Source organism: Mus caroli, unplaced genomic scaffold, assembly GCF_978045245.1.
Source record: "Mus caroli unplaced genomic scaffold, Mus_caroli_1 scaffold_6, whole genome shotgun sequence".
Lineage (NCBI taxonomy): Eukaryota > Metazoa > Chordata > Mammalia > Rodentia > Muridae > Mus > Mus caroli.
The window spans coordinates 38843451-38866074 of NW_028227261.1; the positions used below are offsets into that span (position 1 = coordinate 38843451).

Genomic DNA, 22624 nt, shown 5'->3' on the forward strand with positions numbered 1-22624 from the left:
CAGCAAAAACATGAAAAGCAACCTAATAGTAGATGTCTCTCAGCCAAGAACGACTCGAGCAGCCTGACCACATGACAGTGTGTACGCTGAAAATGGTGGTGGTGTCCAACTGTATTGATGGACACCACCCACCTTAATTTATGGTTTAAAAGTTTCTAAAGTGAGTTATGGGACAAGATATATGAAATAATTCCACTTGAGTTATATGTCTGCTTATGAAAAGAGAAGTCTGCAAGCCTTCCCACAAATCATCAGTGCCCCCAATAGCGGCACCCAGTAGGTCAAATCATCAGCTCCCCCAATAGCGGCACCCAGTAGGCCTCTTTCTGGCCTCTGCCTTTGAGCTCTAGGAACCTTTCTTGGCTTCCTGCTGTTCGTCTCCTCTGACCTTTGGTCTGCTAGGCTGGCATTCAGGACTGAGAAAGGGCAGAGTCGGTCCTGGGAGAACCCGTCAGCCCCAACAGCCTGTTCATGTCCTACCCGGCACTTAGGGGCTTTCTTCCTGGAAAAGCTGAGTTTCCCTGGCCCTTAGTCCCTCTGAGCCTACATAATTCTTCTGAAATAAAACCCTTCCCAGGGTCTCTGGGTACACATTCCTTGTCCTTGCCCACCTCTCCCACCCTCTAGCAAAATCGCCTGGCCATCCCCTCTCCCACGCCTTCTGTTCAGTCAAGGGATTATTTTTAACAGCCTTGTGTATACCATGCTTAAATCCTGGCAAAACACCAGAGCTTTCGGATAGATGTTCAGGATAGAAATAGTCTCCTCTTCCCTCCCTCCCTCTTGCCTCCTCCCTCCCTCCAGGGTTTTCCTTTTAAAGAGAGAAAACAGCTAATCCAAACTGTGGATGTCCCTACGGGAAAGTTCCCGTGACCCACCTAACTGTGCTTCACCCAGACCAGGCTGGGAGCTGAGACTCCTGTCAGCCCAGAGTGAGCCCAGGGAAAGCATGGTGCCTGCCACTCTCCTGAGCTTGGCAAACCTAGCGTTTCTGTGGCCAGAATCCTGAGGAGTCCCTAGCAGAGTGCTTTTCTCCTCAGTAACTCAAAAAGAGCCAAACTCCTGAGCCCCGTAACTTCCCCTGTGGTCCTCACTGTGCCTTCCAGAGGCACCCAGAACAAATGAAGCCTCTCTTCTGCACTATTTCCCCAGAGATTTGGAGCTGGTGGTCACACGATTTCAGGTCTCTGCCCTCATGAGGCGTTCACAGGAGCAGGTTTCCGACCTGGTGGACCTCTCCTGAGTCAGGTCCATTGATTTCCACTCCCTTTAGGGAACCCCACAAATAGAGTGTGTGCTTCCTCTAGGGGTGGCCTGACAGAAGACTTTCTTCATAATAGCCAATGCTCCAAGTAGGCCACTTTCTAGTGATCACATCACACTGACTCTCTTAGTTTCATGTCTGTCGTTGAGATAAAATACCCTGACACTGGGGAATAAAGGGCTGACTTTAGCTCCTGCTTATGATCCACTATATGGGGAGTCAAGGCATCAGGAACTTGATGGAGCTGCTCAAGAGCAGAGAGAGAATGGATGTGTCATGCCTCCTTGCTTACTTGCATATGCTTAGCTTGATTGCTTCACTCTCATATGGTCCAGGAATTCCCTGACTAAGAAATGGTGCCGCCCACAGTGGGCCGGGTCTTCCCATAGTATCAGTTATCTTAATTAAGACAGTCTCCACAGACATGCCCATAGGCCAAACCAACGTACACAATAGTTCATTGAGACCAGGCATTCTAGGTGTGTCAAGTTGATAATTCAAGCTGATCAGCACACTGACCAGAGCCTTTTTTTCCAGTGGTGGGAGTTGAACCCAGGTCCTCATATGTGCTAGAGAAGCACCAAACCACTCAGCTGCAATCTGTCCCTATGCCACAAGCCTGTTCTCTAGGCATGTATGACGATTCCATCATACATGTGGATGATCCCGTGTACATTGTGGGCCCAGACCAAGTCTGCCACTCTGGAGCCATGTCCATGGGACAGGATTAGACACGTAGAATGAGGTATTTGTTGGTGACACCATGAAGAATGCAGGAGACTTTCCTGGGGCAACTCAGAGCATCCTTGGTTAGGCCCAAGACCCTCCCTACACGTGGCGCAGCCACATTCTCTGGTGGATGGTGTCTTCTTGCTTTCTTTGGAATAAAGTATGGCCAAAGTACATGACAATAACCTGGAGGTCCCAGAAGAGCCCTGGTCAAAGGCCTGGGGATGTAGTTCAGTTGGTAGGATGCCTGCCTAGCATGCACAGTGCTCTAAATTCAGTTCCCAGCACAGCAGGAAACTAGGCTTAGAAGGCCAATTAGTGACCCATGCCTTTAATCCCAGCACTCAGGAGGCAAAGGGAGGTGGATCTGTGTTATTGACCAGAGCTACATAGTAAGACCCTATCCAAAAATAAATAAATAATTAAAATTTAAAAAACAAAATTAGGTATGGAACCTGGGGATGGGGGGGGGGGAAGCACCCGGGAGGTGGAGGAAGGGGGAATCAGAAGAAATTCAAGGCAGGAGCTGGAGAGATGGGCCAGTCCAGCAGAACTATGGGGATCTGGGTTCAGATTCCAGCATCCATGGCAAAAGCCAGGCACAGCTGCACCCACACTTGCTGACTCCAGTTTTATTGAAGGCTGCAGATCACAGACTGGGTGGAATAAAGACTTTATCTCAGAGAAATAAGGCAGACTGACAAGGCAAGCTGCCCAGTCCTCCTCTGACTTTTATAAGCACGTTCACCTACACACACATGAGTGTGCGTGGTGAATTCAAGGCCAGCCTGGGATCCATGAGACCTTGTCTCATATGAATAAAAATAAAGAAGATCCCCGTCAAGAGCCCTGGGGAAAAGGCAGGGGCTGTGCAGCCAGACACCGCAAGCACACACGCACCTTTAAGAATAAGGCATCGACTACGATAAGTTCTGTAGGAGAGAGAGCTGGGCCTGGGCCTCAGATCAAAAGCTCTGCTGTGAGGACAGCCAGAGAAGCAGTGCATGGAGCAGGCAGAGCCCAGCCTCAGGCTGAGGGAGTCCCTCTGGGCTGCTGTCAACTCTGCCTCTGACCTGGCACTCCCTGAGCACGAAGGGAATGGCTGATACCAAAACTGGGAGGGGAGGAAGGGAAACGGGACGAACTGCCAGTTATTGAGCAATGTGGCGTGCCAAGACTTCCTACGCCTTATCCCGCTTCCTCTCTACAGCAACCGGGGAGGTAGGCGGTAATGTGCAGCCCACATCACATCCATTCATTCATCAAGTATTTAGCAGGTGACAATTAAGTGTCAGGCTCTGCTGGCCGTGAGAGAATCTGACAGACAGCCTGCCTTCATTGGAGCGCATGCTCAAATAGAGACATGGCACAGAAACAAGACATATAAGTAAAACTGAGTTAAGTACAGTTAAGGTTCTGTAACTGGAAGTGTCAGGGGAAAGTAAAGAGGAATGGAGAGGAGGGAGTTGAAGAGACTGATATTTAAAATAATGTTTCAGGGGTTGGGAAACAAGTAGGAACCCAAGGGGCACGGAAGTCGACCACAGTTACAAGCATGGACAGCTCAGATGAACGGTTAGGGGTACCGTAGAGATGCGGGTGAGCAGCGCTATGGAGCTGGTAGATTGCTCCAGCAGGTTCCTGAAGTAGACAAGGCCAGTTCAGATTGCTACAGATGCTTCGGAGCAGTGGGCTGTCTCATGGAAGCATAGTCTGAAGGGTCATCTAGATTAGAGAACGCAGCGTGACCGCACTGGGACCTCCCCTGAGCTCAGAGTGAGACCACGCCGAGTGTACTTTTCCCGTTCACAGTTTCTGTGCAGGTGTGTGGATGGGGGTGGCTGATTTTAACTATTTTCCCATTCACAAGAAAAGAGAAAAGGAAGCTGAGACTGAAGGCCAGCCAGTGGAGGCAGTTACCGATTTGGGATGTAAGGAGGTGAGAACCGCAAGCGAGCCTCCAGGGGAGGATGCTGAAAAGATGGCATCTACTCCTAAGTATAGCTGGAGGAATGGGCAAGCCACCTGTGAAGCTGTGATACCCCAGAGGACTCCGGTGGTCAGAGGTAGCCTAGCCCAGGACAGAGGCAGGAGTAAGTAGCCGGAACAGGCAGGGAAAAGCAGGTTCCAGGGCACATCTGCCTTCAAGTTCCCAGTTTCTGTATTCAAAAGGAGACCTCTCTCCTGCACCCCACCTTTGAGGAAGGAGGAGGACGCCATCAGAATTGAGACTGATAACAATTGCTTTTAGAGCCTACCCCGCCACACACACTTTAATATTGACAGAGCCTACAGCCGAGAGGAGACACACCTGCTAAGAAAGGGGTGACGGACTTGAAACAGGTGAATCATTGTTGGTTTGTGGTCACAGAGGCACAAGGCTTCCAGAGAGGTCAAGGCTGAAAGCAGTATGAGAAGGAGGGAGGGGAAGAGGAGGGAGGGAGGGGAGGAGGAGGGAGGGAGAACAAGTATGAATCAGAACTAGGATCTTAGCTGTAACGTGGGAGACACTGCATCTCGCATGCTATCATAAGACTTCAAAGACCAGGAGTTCACATGTGAACCAGTAAGAAGGCTTCCAAAGCAGAGGCAAGATGGGCTGGAACTTGGTCACCTCTAGGACATGTGTCCCTACCAGGGTTGGCAGTGTAGGTCTTGGGGAGCTGTTGTGTGGCTAGAAGCACCCAGAGTAAATCTCTAGCCCTGGATTGACAGTCATGGGTGCAGATTGCAGCAGAGAATGGGGGAGCTTTAAGATGCTGGGTGTGGATATGGGAATCAGATGCTGTAGCCCTGTAGTTTATGGCTATGACAGGCCCTTGTCCCATGCACAGGATCTCCAATATGCTAAGCGCTGTTCTAGAAATTGGATGTGGTATTGAGGTAAAGTGATAGAGCTCAGTGGTAGAGTGCATGGTTAGCTTATCCAGGGCCCTGAATCCTATCCCTTCCAGGGAGGAGAAAGGGAGATGACCTCACCACTTCAAAAATAGCCTCTCCGCAAGCTGGATGTGGTGGTGCATGCCTTTAATTCCAGCACTTGGGAGGCAGAGGCAGGTGGATCTCTGTAAGCTTGAGACCAGCCTGGACTACAGAGTGAGTTCCTGGACAGCCAGGGCTATACAGTGAGACCCTGTCTCAAAAATAAGACAAAATAAAGAGACAAACAAAAATAGGCCATGTTGGATATGCAGAGCTAGACACATATAGAGGTTGAGGAGGGGCTAAGGTAGGAGGAGAGCTACACCCTGTCATGCCGCTACATCTGTGTTGTGCTGTGACCAGAGTCTAATTGTAGAGCAGCTCCCCTGAGTATTGAGACACGATCTTTCCAGTTGTCACTAGCTTCCTCTGTTCCATTCGGAGACTGATCTGGTATTAATAAAAAAAAAAAAAGTTCTGTCATAATAGCCTCCACCCAAAATTATCCACAAGGCTGGAACCCCTGAACCCCAAAAAGGTAGGCAGAGAGCTTTCCTTCGAGCACAGTCCTCAAGGGAGCCTGCATGGGAAATCCCAGGAGCAGCCTGTGCTAATGCATCAGCGCCTTGGGGCAGTGACTAAGAGTGTGATGTAACCTAGCATCGTGGGTGTGGAGCATGATGTAATCTAGTCTCCTGAGACAGGAGCTACGAGACACAGCCTCCCTTCTTCCCTGAAGAGCACCGTCAAGACTCTAGTGGCAGTGGGTACCACATGCTCAACCTTATCTTACAACTTCAATGCTTACCACTGAAAGAGAGAGATAGGGTTAGGGTTCAGGATTGGTTCATCTCTTTTTTGGGGAGCCTAGTGGCCTATGGCCTTCTGGGTAAGATGCTCAGGGGTAAGCATAGCATAGCCTTAGCATAGGAAACTGGGGTCTTTGACCACCTCCTTCCTTAGACCATAGACAGTAAGGGATTGCAGAGTAGCTGATAGTTGGCTAGAACTGACCATATGCCTGTCTCCAGAAGGCCCTCTGACAGGACAGCCTCTGCTCATTCACTGCCATTTGTATCATCCCTGAACAGAAGAAAACCAACCATTGTGGTCCTTTCTCTAGAACATGTCTATAGGGCCCAGAGAGTAATAGTCACCTCTATTGGGTTCCTGAGGCTGTTCTAGAAGGTTCCTCTTTCGTGGCTCTGGAGGCCAGAACTGAAAACAGGACACCTGAGCTGATGTCAGTGTCAGCTGAACCACGCCCCTGTTCTTGCCATGCTCTGGACCACTGTTACCTGTCACTCAGCTCCCTGACCCTTGATGGGTTGCCTCTCCTTGTCCCATGGTCACTCCGCTTGGCTCCTGTTGTCTCTGTGTGTGGTGAAGCCTCCCTCTGCCTTTGTCACCTAAAGCCATTTTTGAGTACAAAACAGGCCCACCCAGCTGTTAGGCCTGGAATGGCCCATCTCACAGTCAGTCCTATTATGTGAGGTTTATGCTCTGCCAGGAAAAATGAAGGCAGTAAACAGCTAATGAGTAAGTTGCCTCACAAACTAGAACAAGGTAAATATGGAGGGGGGGGCGGGGGGAGAAAAGGAGTGTGGCAGGAACAGACAGGTTCAGTGGTGAGCAGGCTGGTCAGGGCTGGCTTAGGTGAGATCTGAATAAAGATTGGAAGGAGGGAAGAGGTAAAGCCAATGTGTACCTGGAGGAAGAACCTTACAGGCCAGGGAAACAGTTCAACGCCCAAAGGCAGCAAAGAGTGTGGCCATAGTACCAGGAGCTGTAAGAGGTTCTGTCCCAGAAGAAACTGAGGCCTACAGGCCATTGCAAGGTCTCTGAACGGAATATGAGGGCATTGCATGTTCTCGAAAGAACAGCTTGTTCTTGGAGGGAAGAACTTGATCCATTTTTTCAAGGGCATAGGGAAAGATGTGCAGCCGATAGGGGCAGCTCTGTAGATTTGGGCAAAGGTGGAAATCAGACCTCCTCAATCAGATCTTATCTGCTATGTCAGGCACAGTCCTTGGTGTTGGGAGCCATAGCTTGCACAGTTCAAGTAGAGCTTCAGTTTCCATATAACAAGCAAGAGCCCATGGGAGAGGCAAGACAGTGAACCAGACAGCCTTGTGTGCCTTGGTGGACACTACAAGATGTACTAGAGAACGAATAGGAAGCCTGCTGAGATGGAAGAGTCCAACAAGACCTCTGTAAAGAAGTGCACCAGGGCACACAAGAGCCAGCCTTGAGAAAGGTCCAGACACTGGGAAAGTCTGCTCCAGCCGAGGGTGGCCAGAGGCCATCAGTACACGGGATCAGGAAGGAAGGAAGATGACCAGGGGTGAAAACGTGGGTAAGGCAGTGAGAGGGCTCCTGTCAGAGGAATGAGTGGCACGTGGGTCCTTTTGGAGGGCCGCTGCAGCCTGTCTGAGAGCAGGACAAGGGTGAAGGCCGGCCATCTACCATGCAGTAGTCACGTGACACTGGGCGGTAGCAGAGGGAGGCAAGTGGTTGGGGGCAGAGCATGTTCAGAGATAGTGCTAACAGGACTTGCTGCTAACCTGGATGGGAAGCAGCCAAGACAAAGAGATGAGTCAAGAGGACTCAGGAATGCTACTCAGCTGGCAAGAGAGGGGCTTGCCCCTGTAGACTTTGAGGATCTGGGCAAGTGGCACTGAAAAATGAAAATGAATGACTCGTGGCTTGGGGCTTGACCAGCAGCATTAGCCTGGCCTTCGTCCTCACTGTGCCTGCCAGCGCCCCAGGCCTGCCATCCTCTATGGCTAGCCAGTCACTTCAATCCATTGCTCTCCTGGTCTCCCAGCCGTCCCCACACTGAGCTAAGCCCATCCAACCACTCTTCTGTGTGTGCTTCTAGGCAGCTTAGCCTCGACCACAGATGCCAGCCTCAGTGCCACCGTGGCTACCTGATCCCAGACTCTTGGGTCTGTCTGCTCAACACCACTCAGAGGCCGTTGTCCCTGGTTGGCTTGTCACGGCATTGTTGATCTTTAGCATTCACGGGTCACTGCAGTCCACACTCCCCGACTCCTGACCTCGAACCCCAGAGAAGAGTCTATCTGCTGAGCATCCTCGCTCCCCCTTCTGCTAAGTTCACCTGTCAGGGCTGCCGTCTTCACATCGTCTCCTCCCTCAGAGTCTTCATTCCACTGTCGCCCTCTGTCCTCAACACCCCTTCTCTCGTCAGACTTGTCTTTTTAGTCTTGGAATGCAGACACACCGTTCTTCCCACCTGACCTCCGCAGCTTCCACTCTGTCTCCCAACTCCGCTCTTTAAAAGTGCTCCCAGCTGTCCTCAGCACGGTTTCCCCTCTCTGTCTCCTCGGCTCCTGCAGTTCTGCCTTCTCTCCAGCCCCAACAGCATGTTCCCCGAGGGGGCCAGCAACTCTCCTGTATTCCCACAAGCAGCACAGTGAGTAAGAACGTGGCTATAAATAGTGCTGACCCATGAGGTCACCTTGATGATTAAATAAGATAATACATGCAGAGCCCTCAGCATAGGACCAGGGACACAGGGAGAGCTCGGGAGCTGTTTCCTATTAGCTGTGTGTTTATTGAGTTTTGCCGCTCCCTCTCTACCTGGCCATGTCACCCACCATCCACAAAGGCAGGGACTGGGTTCTTTGCTGTCATATCCCCAGTGACTAGCACAATGCCTGGGACAATAGCTGAAGTATATTGGGGAGACAGGTGGTGGATTCTGGGGACCAGCCTCTAGATTCTGTGACTTGTGTAGACAGTCTGGCCATCATTTGGTTTCTCCCGGAGTAGGAGCAACTCCCCAGAACTCTTTCCTCACCTGCCTCCTCTACAGTAGGTAGAGGCTTGTCGACAGAGACACTGGGAGCCTGTCAACGGGAGCTCAGACGCTGCCCCTCCAGGGCCTCTGTCACAGCCTCTCCTCTCCTCCTTCAGCACAAGCCTCCTTGCCTGTCATACATGTCAGGCTGTGGCTCCAGCCTGTCTGGACACACATGTGGCACAGTCCCTCTGCAAGCAAAGGGCAGTGACTGGTAGCATTTCAGGCCTGGGGAGAGGGTGGTATTTCTGAACAGTGGAGGCATCCCTGAAACCCAGTCCTTTCAAACAAGGGGAACAAAAGGCTCATGGGGGGTTAGAGCTCAGTCTGTAAAGGGCTTGCCTCATGAGGTAATCACCGGAATCTACATCAAAAAGCCAAGTGTGAGCCAGGTATGGTGGTGGCACACGCCTTTAGTCCCAGCACTCCTGAGGCATGGGCAGGCAGGTCTCTGAGTTCAAGGCCAACCTGGTCTACATAATGAGTTCCAGGACAGCCAGGGCTACACAGAGAAACCCTGTCTCAAAAACAAACAGACAAAGCCAAGTGTGGTGGTGCACATTTGTGATCCCAGTGTGGGGGAGCCAGAGGTAGGCAGATCCCTGGAGTTCACTGGCAGGGCAGTCTAGCCTACTTGGCAAGTTCCCGGCCAATAAGACATCCTCTCTCAAAAGACAAAGTGGACCATATGAGAGCATAGTGTGCACAGAGAATAGTGGTGGACCAGAGGGGTCAGCCCTAAGGAAACTGTCAGGGAGGCAGACATGCTGTAGGCAGGCCTTGGAGAATGAGCAGAAGCTCATGGCAGTGAGGCAGGAAGAGACTTCTGGGTGAGGGGAACAGACACGAGCAGGCATGAGGTGTTTAGAGTGCAGTGAGTGGATCCTAGAAAGTATAATTACATAGTTATAGAATAGGTCAGAGCCAGGGAGAAGGAAGGGAAGGAAGACAGGGTTTGTGGGGACTAGAGAGGTCAAAAGGAGATAGACTGTGAACATGCATACCAGACTCATCCAAGCAAAAAGGAAATGTGACTGAGCCCAGTTCTGGACCCACCCAAACCTGCAGCTTGTTTCTGCTTTCTTCTGAGCATCCTCAGATGCCAGTTTTGTCCATGTAGCTGCAAGATGGCTGCAGCCCTTCTAAGCCCGGGTTGGCCAGCTTTATTTCCAAAAGGGTCACACGGCAGCTCTGTTTGGCTGTGACCCAGGCTGTACTGGGGTTAGATAGTCTCTGCCACAACTGTTTAGCTCCACTGTTGAAGCATGAAAGTAGCCACAGCATATTGTAGAAACGAATGGGTGTGTCCGTGTTCCAGTAAAACTTTATTTATGGGAAGAGACAGCTAGCTTAGAGGCTGCAGTTTGTCTAACCCCTCTTCTAGGCTTGATGATCTTTATAGTGTAAAAGAAACCTCCTGCCTACCCCACTGTCCAAATGCCTATAATCTTTTTTTATAATTTCTTAGCTAATTTTATCTTATGTGGATGAGTGCTTTGACTTCATGTACATTATGTGCCTAGTGTGTGTGCCTGTGCCTGTGCTTAGTGCCCTGAGAGCTCCAAAGAGGCATCCGATCCCTTGGAACTGGAGCAGTAGATGTTTGTAAGTTGCTGTGTGGGTACTGAGAACCAAACCAAAGTCCTCTGCAAGGACAACAAGAGCTCCTAACTGCTGAGCCAGCTCCAGTCTTCCATTCTTTTATTTAGTGTGTGTGTGTGTGTGTGTGTGTGTGTGTGTGTGTGTGTAGACGCACTTATGTGCATGTGTGCATATGTGCATGCATGTGTGTGTACTCATCTAGGGCCCTCTGGAATGAAAAGCAGAAAGTCATTACAACAAAGAGGGCTGAAGTGCAAGCACCCCCTGCAGAGCATGAGTAAGAGAGAACTTGAACTGGGCACCAGTCACTATGTTTCCAGTCACTATGCAGCTTGAAACATACTGACATAGGCTCAGGGATCAGGCCAGCCCTGCAGTACTGACCAGTGCCCTGCCTGGCCTTTCCCTGTGTGCAGTCTTTGCCCTTCCACAGCTTTACTATGCCCAGTCATAAAACTTTCTCCTTTCTTTCTCCTTTCTCCTTTCTCCTTTCTCCTTTCTCCTTTCTCCTTTCTCCTTTCTCCTTTCTCCCTCCCTCCCTCCCTCCCTCCCTTCCTTCCTTTTGCACAACTTTACCTACCTAGGTAGGACCAAAGGGCAGAGTCCCTGAGAACAGGGCTCAAGCTAAACCTTCTCCTTATGTAGACTCTGCCTCATTCTGTCCAGCCTCACCTTGAAGGAATGCTTGCTATGGTTTCCATCCCCTGCCCCCCAGGAAGCTTTCTATGGCACCCTGCTGTTCAGATGCCCTCCCCCAGCAATCTCTGCCCGGTCCATGAGTGCTTGTTACTCAGAGCCTAGCCCAGTTTAGTCATCATCTCCTTTCAAGAATCTTTCCTCTGTGCCCAATTCAGTCTATAACCTTTGTGTCCAAAATACGGGCTCTGGAGATTTGTTCCCCATGACTGGTCCTTGTCTCTCCCGTTAGCTTCTGAAAGGAAGACCAGGCAGGACTAGTTTACTTTATACTCTCAGCCAGGTCTAGGTCCACAACCTAGGATCAGGGGGCAGAGATGCAGTCTGCCGTTTCAGCTAGTCCTGAGCAAGCCGGGAGAAAGGAGCTCCATGTGGAACCACACTTGGGGATTGACACCTCCCATCCATCCGTCCGTCTGTCCATCCATCTCTACCTCTGAGCTTTCTCAGGGTACATGCCCACCTAGCCAGAAGATTTGGCATCCATTTTCCTTAGACTCTTGCTTTCCCATGGGGGAGGGCAGTGAGGCAGAAGGCCAACCAGGCATCTAGGAAGCATTTATCATCCTTGCTTAGACATATCCCAGGATCTTACTGTGCAGGGTCCTTGATGGTGAGGATGCAGCAATTCTGTACTAAGCAAGACCAGGTAAGTCTTAGAAAACATGTGTCCCTCTGTTTTGTGTGCCCATTCTTCTCCCTGTAGGTTCTGGAAAGGTGGTTCCGTGAGTCTGGCTTTCCCCCTCCGAGATGAATCTCATTATCAGGCTAGGGTTGGGGTGAAGCCTACAGCTGAGTCTAACCGACAAATGTGCTATGATCTGCAGTCTGAGCCCTCATTGCAAGGCTATGCCTTCTTGTGCTTTCTGTGCTTTACAGCATATTTATAGAAGTGGCTAAGAGGCGGGGCATCCAACAAGCACACTCACAGAGCTGAAGCTGATCCGTGTTCTAATCTAACTAACAAGCTCATATTACAAAGGTGCCTTCTCTGTGCAGATAGAAGGGGCTGGGAGTGGCAGGAAGATCGACAGTGCCCACAATAACCCATCACTCATGATAATATGGCTCAGTCAAGTTTCCTGTTGGCCTCTAAGCATGGACTTGATGTTCTGAGCCTTAGATAGTATTTCAGATTGGGCTGGTGAGATAGCTCAGCAGGTAAAGGTGCTTGCCACCAATCCAGACTCCCTGGGTTCTAACCCCAGGAAGGATTATAGTGGAAGGAAGTATCTGATTCTTCTAAGTTGTTTTCTGCTCTCCAGGAATGGGCTGTGATATAGTTATGTGTATATATATATATATATATATATATATATATATATATATATACACACACACACACACACACACGCACACACACATACACACACATATACATAATAAATATATCTTTATTGAGGTGGTTTAGGCAGATGCCAGGTCTGGGATGTTTACTCTCCTCACTGTACTGCACACATTCTGCTAAGCTGGAGGATCCCTTAAGAAGATCCCGTGATATCATTCCTGACTGTCAGGCTGACTTTTATAACTCACCGTGGTCCTATCCCAGTGTGTAAGCCTGACAGCAGGGCACCCTCCTGGCTCCTGCCTTGCTATCAGAGGCATTCAGATCAGGTTTACCTTCCCTTAGTGCCCTTCTAGACTCTTGGATCTAAGGGAAATGAACAGGCAGGTCACTGCACAACTTCCGCCTCCTCCTTCCCTTGATCCTTCTCACGCACTCACACGCCCTGCTGGAACCCGATCCGAGGCAGCCCCGAGTGCTGGGGCTCTGGAAGGGCTGGCAGGCTGGGGCCTGTCCATTAGAACTTGCCCCACCCTGCCCTGCCCCCCAACTAGGCCGGGGCAAACAGGTCAGGCACCCTACTGTCCTGATACTCTGACCAGCTACACCTCAGTCATCCCTCACCTGAAAGGCCACTACATTGTTCTGCCTCCCTACTGGCACACTGGTATAGGGAGAAGCTCCCGGGTGCGGTTCTGGATGTTGTATGAGAGTCTACCACAGCCCACCTCCAGAGTTGACAGCACACATACACACCACCATCATCATCACCCGCCCCCACACTTCCTGTTGTTTATGTCCCCTGGCTCGGCTTCCAAGGCCTCTTGGGCTCTGAGCCATCTCACAGGTACCCAGTAAGGTGCCAGGGAGAAGGGGACAAGTCTACCCAGGGGAGCCCAGGGAAGGTTTTCTATAGAAAACGCTGTTTAAGTTTAAAAAGAACAGAAACATATTTTCCAAATAGATAGAGAGAGGCAAGGTTTGGGGACTCGAGGAGGGCCATGTGTTGAAAGCAGAGAAATGGCACAGGCAAACTTTACACATGAGGAGCAGTGTGTTCAGGAAGCCTTGGACGGAGGGTGACCAGGAGAGCAGCAGTCTAAGAGGGCTCAAGGACAGATGGCTAAGGTTGAGAAATGAGTGGGGACAGAGTTTTCTCTACTCTTTCTAAAAGTTCTAGGGATAAGATGTCTGTAGCTAAGGGAGTAACATAGTCAGAAAAGTCTGCTAAGGGGGCCTTGGAGACGGCGCAATGGGTGACGGTGGCTGAGGCAAGCCCAGTGACCTGAGTTCAATCTCCAGAACCCACGTGGTAGGAGAAAACTGACTCCCACAAGTTGTTCCCTGATGGACATACATGCACCTGTGTGCACACAATATATATATGGAGAAATTATAGTTTAAAATAGTTTTAAGTGTATGGATTTTGTTGGCATGTGTATCTGTGCACCCCTTGCCTGTCTGGTGTCCACTGAGGCCGGAGGATGGTGCGGGATCCCCTTCGACTGCAGTTGCAGATGGTTGTGAGCTGCCATGTGGGTGTTGGGAACCAAACCTAGGTCCTCTGCGGGAGCAGCCAGTGCTCTTAACCACTGAGCCATCTGTCCAGCCCACAAACATAATTTTTAAACGTATTTTTTTTAGAAATAATTTTTTAAAAAAAGTAAAGTTGATTGGTTTTGCCGTCATAGGAAGGACCTGTGGATTGGGAACAGAATCTACACAGTGATGGCAGTGCCAGCTTTGGTGGCAGAAGGGTCAGATAAGAAACCAGATGTACAGATAAACTGAAGGGACTGACAGAGGCGGGAAAACCAGAAGCCGATGGACTTTGATTTGATGGTCCTGGCTTTCTGTCTGAAGTAAGACAGATTCTGCCCAAGAAGCTGGGAAGGCCAGAGAGTTTGTGGAGCACGTTTGGAAAAGCTGCTGAGCAGGGCTGAGGATCCAGTCCATGAATTCACAGAGGCATCTGCCCAGTGTATATATGTGTATGTGTGCTCATCTGGGTGTGTGTCTGGGTGTGTGCTTATGTGTGTGTGTGCATGTTCATCTGTGTGTGGATGTGTTGGTGTATATGTACTTACCTGGGTGCATATGTGTGTGTTCATGTGTATGTGTTTATATGTGTGTGTCAATGTGCATGTGAGTTCATTTGGATGTAGATGTGTGTGTATGTGTGTTCATGTGTGTGTTTGTCCATGTCCATATGTGTGTGTGTGTGTGTGTGTGTGTGTGTGTGTGTGTATGTGTGTGTGTTCATCTGGGTGCAGATGTGTGTGTTCATTTGGGTGTTCTGGACAAAGGGGGAAGATTATGACTAAAATTCCTTGCTGGTTTCGTGACATGATAAAAGGCACAAAGGTATGAGATTAGATTAATCTCCCATTAGGTTTTATCCCATGGGTGGGAGAAAAAGACAAAGGAAAAGAGGGGGGGGGCAGTGGTCCTGGCTAGAGAGGCACTGACAGATGGATGTGGGCCCTAGCCAGGAAGATAATAGGCTGGAAATGAGGCCGGGCGTGGTGGCGCACGCCTTTAATCCCAGCACTTGGGAGGCAGAGGAAGGCGGATCTCTGAGTTCGAGGCCAGCCTGGTCTACAGAGTGAGTTCCAGGACAGCTGGGCTACACAGAGAAACCCTGTCTCGAAAAACCAAAAAAAAAAAAAAAAAAAAAAAATAGGCTGGAAATGTACAGAAACCAAGAGGTCCCAGGCTATGGCTGAGAAACCGAGGCTGGTGTGGAGTAAACACAAGGGCAGCTAGAACTAAGTAAGTCCTCTCAAAGCTTTTAGGACATTGGTGTTCCTGAAAATGATGAGCAAAGACTGGGTTTGGATGCAGGATAATGCAGATGCTGAATCTTCAATGTGTGTGGCCGATTTATAGATGAATAATTGAAAGCATGGTAAAAGAGTTAGGCTGTGGCGGTGGTGGTATGAAACTTACAGGACTAGCCCTGATCCCTGTAACTGCTAGTCCACCGTCTCCTCTGGGAGTTCTAGGGGAAGAACAACACAACAGTGGAGTGTTCCACATCCTTGCTCTTACCCTGAAATGCTAACCCTGGAACCAAGAGCACCTGCGCAAAACTAAGAAGGCTGAAGACAGAGCTGACACACTGAGGAGTCAGTGTGGACTGTCCTTGAGTTAGTACAGATAAAGTCAGTGGTGTACAGAAAGGGGAAACTGGGATGCACATGAGCGCTTACACATACACACATACACACACACACACACACACTCACACACACAGCACCTAAGATCGAAAAGAGCCACAGCATAGTCTTAAATGAAGACAGAGGCTTTTGATAGATGTGGAAATAGATAAAGTGGATCAAGTGCTACACCAGCCAAGACGGATCAGGTTTAAATGTGAAAACAAAAAGAAAAAAGAAAGGAAAAGAAAAGCTAAAGTCCAGAGAGAAGCATGGCCGAGGCCCTCTGTAGCCTGGGGATCAGGAAAACTTAGTCCTAAGACTCAGAGTTCAAAAGCAGTAGAAAGGGTTGGCAGACTCTTGACTGTATTTCTTTGGAAACAAAACAACAACAGCAGAACAATTAAATAAAGAAAAGAAGACAAAAAAAAAAAGAAGAAGAAAAGAAGACAAGGAAATGCCACAAGCCAAGTAAACAAACTGGGGGAAATGTAATTTTATCTCAGAAGGTTTTCTATATTTAATGTATTAAAAGCTTCATAATTTAAAAAAAGGAAAAGACCAATGTCTTGTAGGAAAATCCACCAAGGTTTAAACAAAGCTCACAGGAAACCACGAGTGACCTTTCCACGTATGAGACAATCAGCAGCCTCTCACACCAACATGCAACCAGGTCTGGTGGCAGGAGCCTGTGTCCCATCACCCTGGAGGCCGAGGTAAAAAGTCACGCCCGGTGGGTGAAGGCACTTTACCACACAGACCTGGCGGCCAGAGATCAAACCTCAGAATCCATGTGAAGAGGGAACGGGAGAACCCACCCCACAAGCTGCCCCTGGGTTCCACATGCGTGCTGTGACACATAGACACATGCGCATCTTGCATGTGTGTACACAGAGTCACAAAGACATAACAGATAGACAAACGCTTTAACTGAAAAGGAGAGAGAGAAGAAGGAAGTGTCATCAAGGGGTCAGGCATGGTGGCATGTGCCTGTGATCCTAACACTCGTGAGTCAGGAGGATTGCTATCAGTACACAGACAGGCTGGGCTACACACTACATCCCAAAACTCTGCCTCAAAAAGAGGAGCACTTGGAGAGTACCAGAGGACCCAGGTTCAATTCCCAGCTATCACATGGCAGCTCACAACTGTCTGGGACTCTTGTTCCGGGGGATCTGATTTCCTCACACAGATATACATGCAGGCAAAGCACCCATGCACATAAAATAAAAATAAATTTATCTTTAAAGTAAACAAACAGTCGACTAGAAACAAAGAGGCTGACAGCAGTACACACGGTACATAACTGGAGTGCCATCTAGCCCGTGATGATACCAGGATATGTTGTTTTATAAGCAGTAGCCCAAATGTGTATTATGTGTTACCTCTGGGAATGGAATGGCTTACATCTGTAGTTCCAGCATCTAGAAAGCTGAGGCGGGAGCTAACAAGTTTGAAGGAGGAAGAAGAGAAGGGGAAGAAGATGAAAAAAAGAGGAGGAAGAGAAGAGGAGGAAGAAAAGGAGGAGGAGGTGGTGGAAGAAGAACAACAGCAACAAGAACAAGAAGAGGAAGAACAAGAAGACGACCACAATGACCACGGCGTGGCAGTAGAAGCACTAATAGGCAGTAGGCCCCAGTAAAAGCTAGGCTTCTCTGAATATGTTGTTTTGTGAATTTAATTTGGGAACTATATAAAGCTTTATGATATCAAAAGACAAAATTCATCTCAGATGGAAGGAAAGCAGTGCCTATAAAGCAAAATGAGACAAACCTAACTCGGTTGCTCACAAGCTCAGTTCAGGTGAGTGAGTCATTTCAAACGCAAAGGCAAAGCCGTCCTCTGACTTGCCGTGCTTCATAGGGCACCAAAGGCAAAAAGGAAATGCAAAGAAGCTTAAACTGGCTTTAGTAAAGACAGAGTGAGCAGGGAGGAAGAAATGCCTCGTGGATAAAGGGGCTTGCGGCCAAGTCTGAAGACTCGAGTTCAATCCCAAGGACCCATATGGTAGAAGGAGGGAGTCAGTAGAGTGAGTTGTCCTCTGACACATACACAGTAACTAATGAATGTAATATATTAGAGACATGTATAACATATATATTTATTATGTGTTATATATAAATTGTATTTATACATATTTATACAAATTTTACCTATACATGTATATAATTTTGACATGGTAGTATATATACTCTCATCACTCAGGAGGCAGAGCCAAGTGGATCTTTGAGCATTTGTGTTTAGGCTGGTCTGCATAGTGAGTTACAGTTCAGTCTGGCTACATAGTGAGATTCTGTCTCAAAAAGAAAATTAAATAAAATAAGAGAAGCACAGTATAAAATCAGATGAGGTCAGTAAACATGAATTTTATATTATGTGGATTGTGTCTAAGTAAAATTGTTGAAAAGGAAGGCAAGCACATGTCTTGAAGCCTACATTTGAATTGAGAATATCACTATAATGATTCTTTTGTTGTCGTTCAAAGGACTCTTTCCTAGTTTGGTCCATCTATAAAGGCCTGGGGAAAGTGACCAAGCGGTAGGCATGGGAAGCCTCTGGCACAGCAATCTCTCTGAATCATTTCTAGCACTGTGGACAAATATGACAGAGTCCAGGTGCGGTCAAGAGGACTGGCTAAGCCTGGAACCTCGTTTCACATGGGAAAGCCAGGTCTTTATCAGAGATTGCTATGTGCACTTCAATTCAGGAGCCAAACTGAAAACATTCTAGTGGCCAAAGACAGCTTGTTCAAACATCAAAGAGTATTAATTACAGTAAGTTGGCATTTATCAACTATAGTAAAATGTGTAAATCCTTAATGATTTAAAGAGGGTAATAATCTGATTAGTCAGATCTGAAAGTCACTAAATGATGATCCACATTGCCCTGATAATTGGTAAATGGAGTTAAAATCAGACATTTTCCTAGTCTTTCCTGTCCGCCCAGTTCGTGAGGATGAGCTGATAGAAGATAATGGGAGTTTCTACATCCCAGCACTGGCAGGTCCAGGCATTGACCTGCCAAAGCCTTGTGTGCAAGCTCAGCAACACAGGGGAGCATCCTGTATTCCAGACATCTCTTCCTAGAGCACAGGGCCTGAATCTGATCAAGCCTCCAGCTCTAGCCCCAGTCTACAGCCAAGTACACTTTGTACTTGATGAGGCTAAAAAGGGGCAGGGGGAGTCAAGGCTTTGTAGGTAGGAAACTTGGGAGGCGGGTGAATCTGGGAGGAGTTAGGGAAGATGTGAATATGTACAGAATTCTCAAAGAATTAATTAAAACATAAGGGAGGGGAATGGGCCAATGAGATTGCTCAGTAGATAAAGGCACCTACCACCATGCGTGAAGACTTGAGTTCTGTCCCTGGGACCCACATGGAGGAAGGAGAGAACCACACCCTACAAGTTGTCGTCTGATCTCCACACACATGCCGGCGCACAATCAATGATTGTATAAAAAGAAAAAAGATTGAGAAAAGAAAAATTAGGGCTGAGGTTGTATCTTATTGTCAGGCCTGGTTTCTACCCATAGCACAGCAAGACATTTAGTTTAGGAGTAGATACACTATGGGGGTAGTGAGGGGTACTGTTTGTAAAGATGTGTACCCACCTACAGCAAGAAACACTAGAGGAGGCTGGCTCGTTTGGAGAGATACAGAAAGAGGCTACAGAGTGAGCGTTTAAAACATGAAGACCCCATAAAAGAACGGGGCACAGCGGCGAGTGTTTGGAAGCACTGTGAAAGTAGGAAAGGAGCAGGCTACATGCTCAAAATGGACGAATTTTACGAGGCCTTATCTGGCCCATTTAATGCATTTTTCCAGTCTGTCCTGTGAACTGTTTTCTGACTTTTACTCACTTGGCAACTCTTGCCTCTCTTGACCACATTTTCATTTGTCCCTCGTTTTCCTTTTCACTTTTGGGGACTGAAATGGGTCACATTATCAACAGCTTCCAGGTTTCGTTGTTGGATCCGGTCACTGTGAGTTAAGAGAAACCCAGTCTACCATGCAGCCTACCCAATGATATTCACCAGGGAGCATCAGTTTTGACATGTGCCGGAAGGGGTGACTGTCTGTGGTGTAGGGTCGTGGTGCTGCTCTCTTTCCAAAGTTAACACATATTGCAGGTCACACAAAAAAGCTACTTTAAAACTGGGGTATTTTAGAGGCTGAGGAGATGGTCAGTTGGTGACATGCTTCTGTAAGCCTGGGGCCCTGACTTTGTATCCTCAGCACACACGTAAAAAGCAGCAAAGACAGCACGCCCGTCACCCCACAGCACCCACAGCCAAGAACCAGGAAGACAGACAGGTGGACCCCTGGGGCGCACTGGCTAGCCATATAGCTCCAGGTTCAGAGAGATTTTGTCTCAAAACAGTAAGGTGGAGAACGATGGAGGAAGCCGCCTGGCATTAGCTTCTGGCCTCCATACTTGTACATGTCTGCATGCATACACACCTCAGGGGCGGGGGTGGGGTGGGGGAGGGGGAGGGGCATTCCTTCATTATAGGACCTGCATCATCCATAGGCAAAATGGAAGGCAAAAGTAGACCACACAGGAAGAAAATTTGCATTTTGAAAAACTAAAGGGTTGCTAGGTGTGGTGTGCATGCCTTTAATCCCAGTGCTTGGGAGGCAGAGGATCTCTGTGAGAGCAAGACCAGTCAGGGCTACACATGGGAACTTGCCTCAAAAGAAAAGTATTATTTTTATTTATATGTGTGCATGTCACATATGGGGGTGCCTGTGAAGGTCAGAAGAGGGCATGGGATGCCCTGGAGCTGGAGTTATAGGTGGTTGTGAGCCGCCTGGCATGGGTACGGGGACCTGAACTTAGGTCCTCTGGAAAAGCTGCAAGTTCTCTTAACCACTAAGCAAGTCTCTCTCCACCCCACCCCACCCCCAGCATACAGCGTTCTTAAAAGTAGGAGTTATTATAATAAACTTATAATAATCTAGAGACAGAAAAGGGAGAAAATACACGGAGATCACTCCACAGATCGGGGACTTTATTAGCGGATGAAGTCCTATACAGATTTCAAAACAGATGAAATGCTGAGACGGGCGGGGGGGGGGGGGGGGGTTGGGGAGTGCGGCTCACGACATGACGCATGCGCAGTTCACAACGCATGCGCGTCCAGGGAGCTGGTTCCTATTGCTGCTGCTTGTAGCCCTTGACCATGATTCTCGCCTCCAGTAAAGCCTCAAAGATGCTGTCAGTTTATTTGGATTTTATATGTGAGAAGTGGAGCTTATACACAAAGGAAAGGGTGTTGCCTCCACTGCTGGGTTAGACACAGACTGTCCTGGCTGTGCGTGTGGCCATCTTCATAGCAAGTGATGGGGGAGGGAGCAGGACCTTTCTCCGGTCCCTTTCAAGTTCATGTCAAAGTCTCCAATACTATTAGGCCTCTGAGTGATCGTTCGCTTATTCTTCTTGGGATGGTAGGACAGTGGACTTAGCGATGATGGAGGTGAGAAATGGATGCCTACGGATGCAGTATGTGAGCAGAGATGTTGTAGCGTCTGGGTGGGGGTGGGACACGGGGTGTGGGAGGTGCTTCCCTGCAGCCTCCGGCTATGCCGTGAGCTAACTGGAGTTGAGTCAGAAGCAAAGGTGCGGTGCTCCAAGGCCTCCGCCTCTACTCTTGATCAGCAGAGTCCAGGGTGGGATTCCCAGCAGTCGCCGTGCTGGCCACCTCCAAGGCTGCCAGCCTGTGAGAGGTCCCAAACCAGGGCTCCACACGAAGTGTCTTTCAGGCATCTCCAAAGAGCTTGACACCCCCTATGTCATTGTCTACTGTCTCTCATTCCCCACCCCACCCCTTACATTCTTGTGACCTGTACAACCATGCCCAAGCCTCCAGCCTGCCCTGCCTAAGAGGAATATTCTGCCATTCCTCTTCCCAGCTTAGCATCCCTTCTCCTAGCTTAGCATCCCTCCTCCCTCCCTCCCTCCCTCCCTCCCTCCCTATCCCCTCCATGTTTCCTACTCACCCCCCCCCTCTTCTTTCCTTTCCATCTTTTCTGTAGGCCCAAGTGAATCTTCTTAAAATCCACTTCTCCACCTCCATAGAAACTTAGGGTACACCAACAAGTGTATCCCAGTTCTGGTTGGTCTGACCTTTCCTCTCAGCCCTGCACCCCAATCACAGGACTCTGCTTTTTCTTTCTCTTTTCTAACAAAATTCTCTCTTCCTTACTTTTCCCATTTTGCTGTGTCATCGTGAATTTGCCTTCCTCCTCATCCTGGGTGGTCTGAATCCCAGAATCCTCTCCAGCAGTCTGTCTCCTTGCACTGGCTGGATCTTTGGATACTTTAGTGCTCTGTTGGCTCAGTCTTATCCCCGTGTTCCCCATTGGAGGAACATAGTGGGCAGCAGCAAGTGGAGATGGACGCCCAGATAACCTTCCGGAGAGCTCCCAGCTCTCCGACATTAATCCGTGCAGAGCAGATCCTGTCCCTCCGCTCCCACAGCCAAATAAAGACTGACCAGGCCTGTTCTCTCTGACTCAAGCTCCACTCAATAAAATCAGCAGCTACCCAGTTAACAGGCTGGTGGGGGCTGGGGAGAGGTCGGACTGGAATGTGGCTTCACAGACCCATGGCCGCCCAGCTCTGTAGCCTATTGCGTTGCTGTGTTTCAGGTTCTCCAAGCCAGCACCCATGTTCCTGGATGACTCCTTTCGCAAGTGGGCTAGGATCCGGGAGTTTGTGCCACCTTTTGGGATCAAAGGTCAAGGTATGTTGGGAACCCTTTGCATTCTTTACACCCTGTTTCTCAGTGCTGTCTCCCTACACTTCAAGACAGGACTTCAGCTCTACACGTTCCATACTGGGGGCTGGTGAGATGGCTCAAGGGCTAATGGTATTTGCTGCTAAGTCTGATGACCTAACTCCAGTGTCTGGAATCCACATAGTGGAAAGGAGAAACAACCATAATAAATTGTCCTCTGACTCCATCGTACACAGGTATAAGTGGGTGTACACATGGACACACACACACACACACACACACACACACACGAATGTGCACTTATGGAGGGGGAAGGGGAACATTGTGGTGCATGCCTTTAATAATAGAAGCAGAGGCAGGCATATCTCTGAGTTCAGGGCCAGCCTGGTCTACATAGCAAGTTC

At 49.0% G+C, this 22624-nt stretch overlaps 1 protein-coding gene across 4 annotated transcripts in view; it reads left to right on the forward strand.

Annotated features, from left to right (window-relative positions):
- St3gal3 (ST3 beta-galactoside alpha-2,3-sialyltransferase 3) overlaps nt 1–22624 on the forward strand; it is a 205967-nt gene that overhangs the window by 151491 nt on the left and 31852 nt on the right. For all 4 annotated transcript variants that reach the window (XM_085839036.1, XM_021161382.2, XM_021161385.3 and 1 more), the window contains one exon: nt 22132–22226. In XM_085839036.1, the coding sequence (XP_085695162.1) occupies nt 22132–22226 (95 nt within the window). The remainder of the gene's footprint in view (nt 1–22131; nt 22227–22624) is intronic.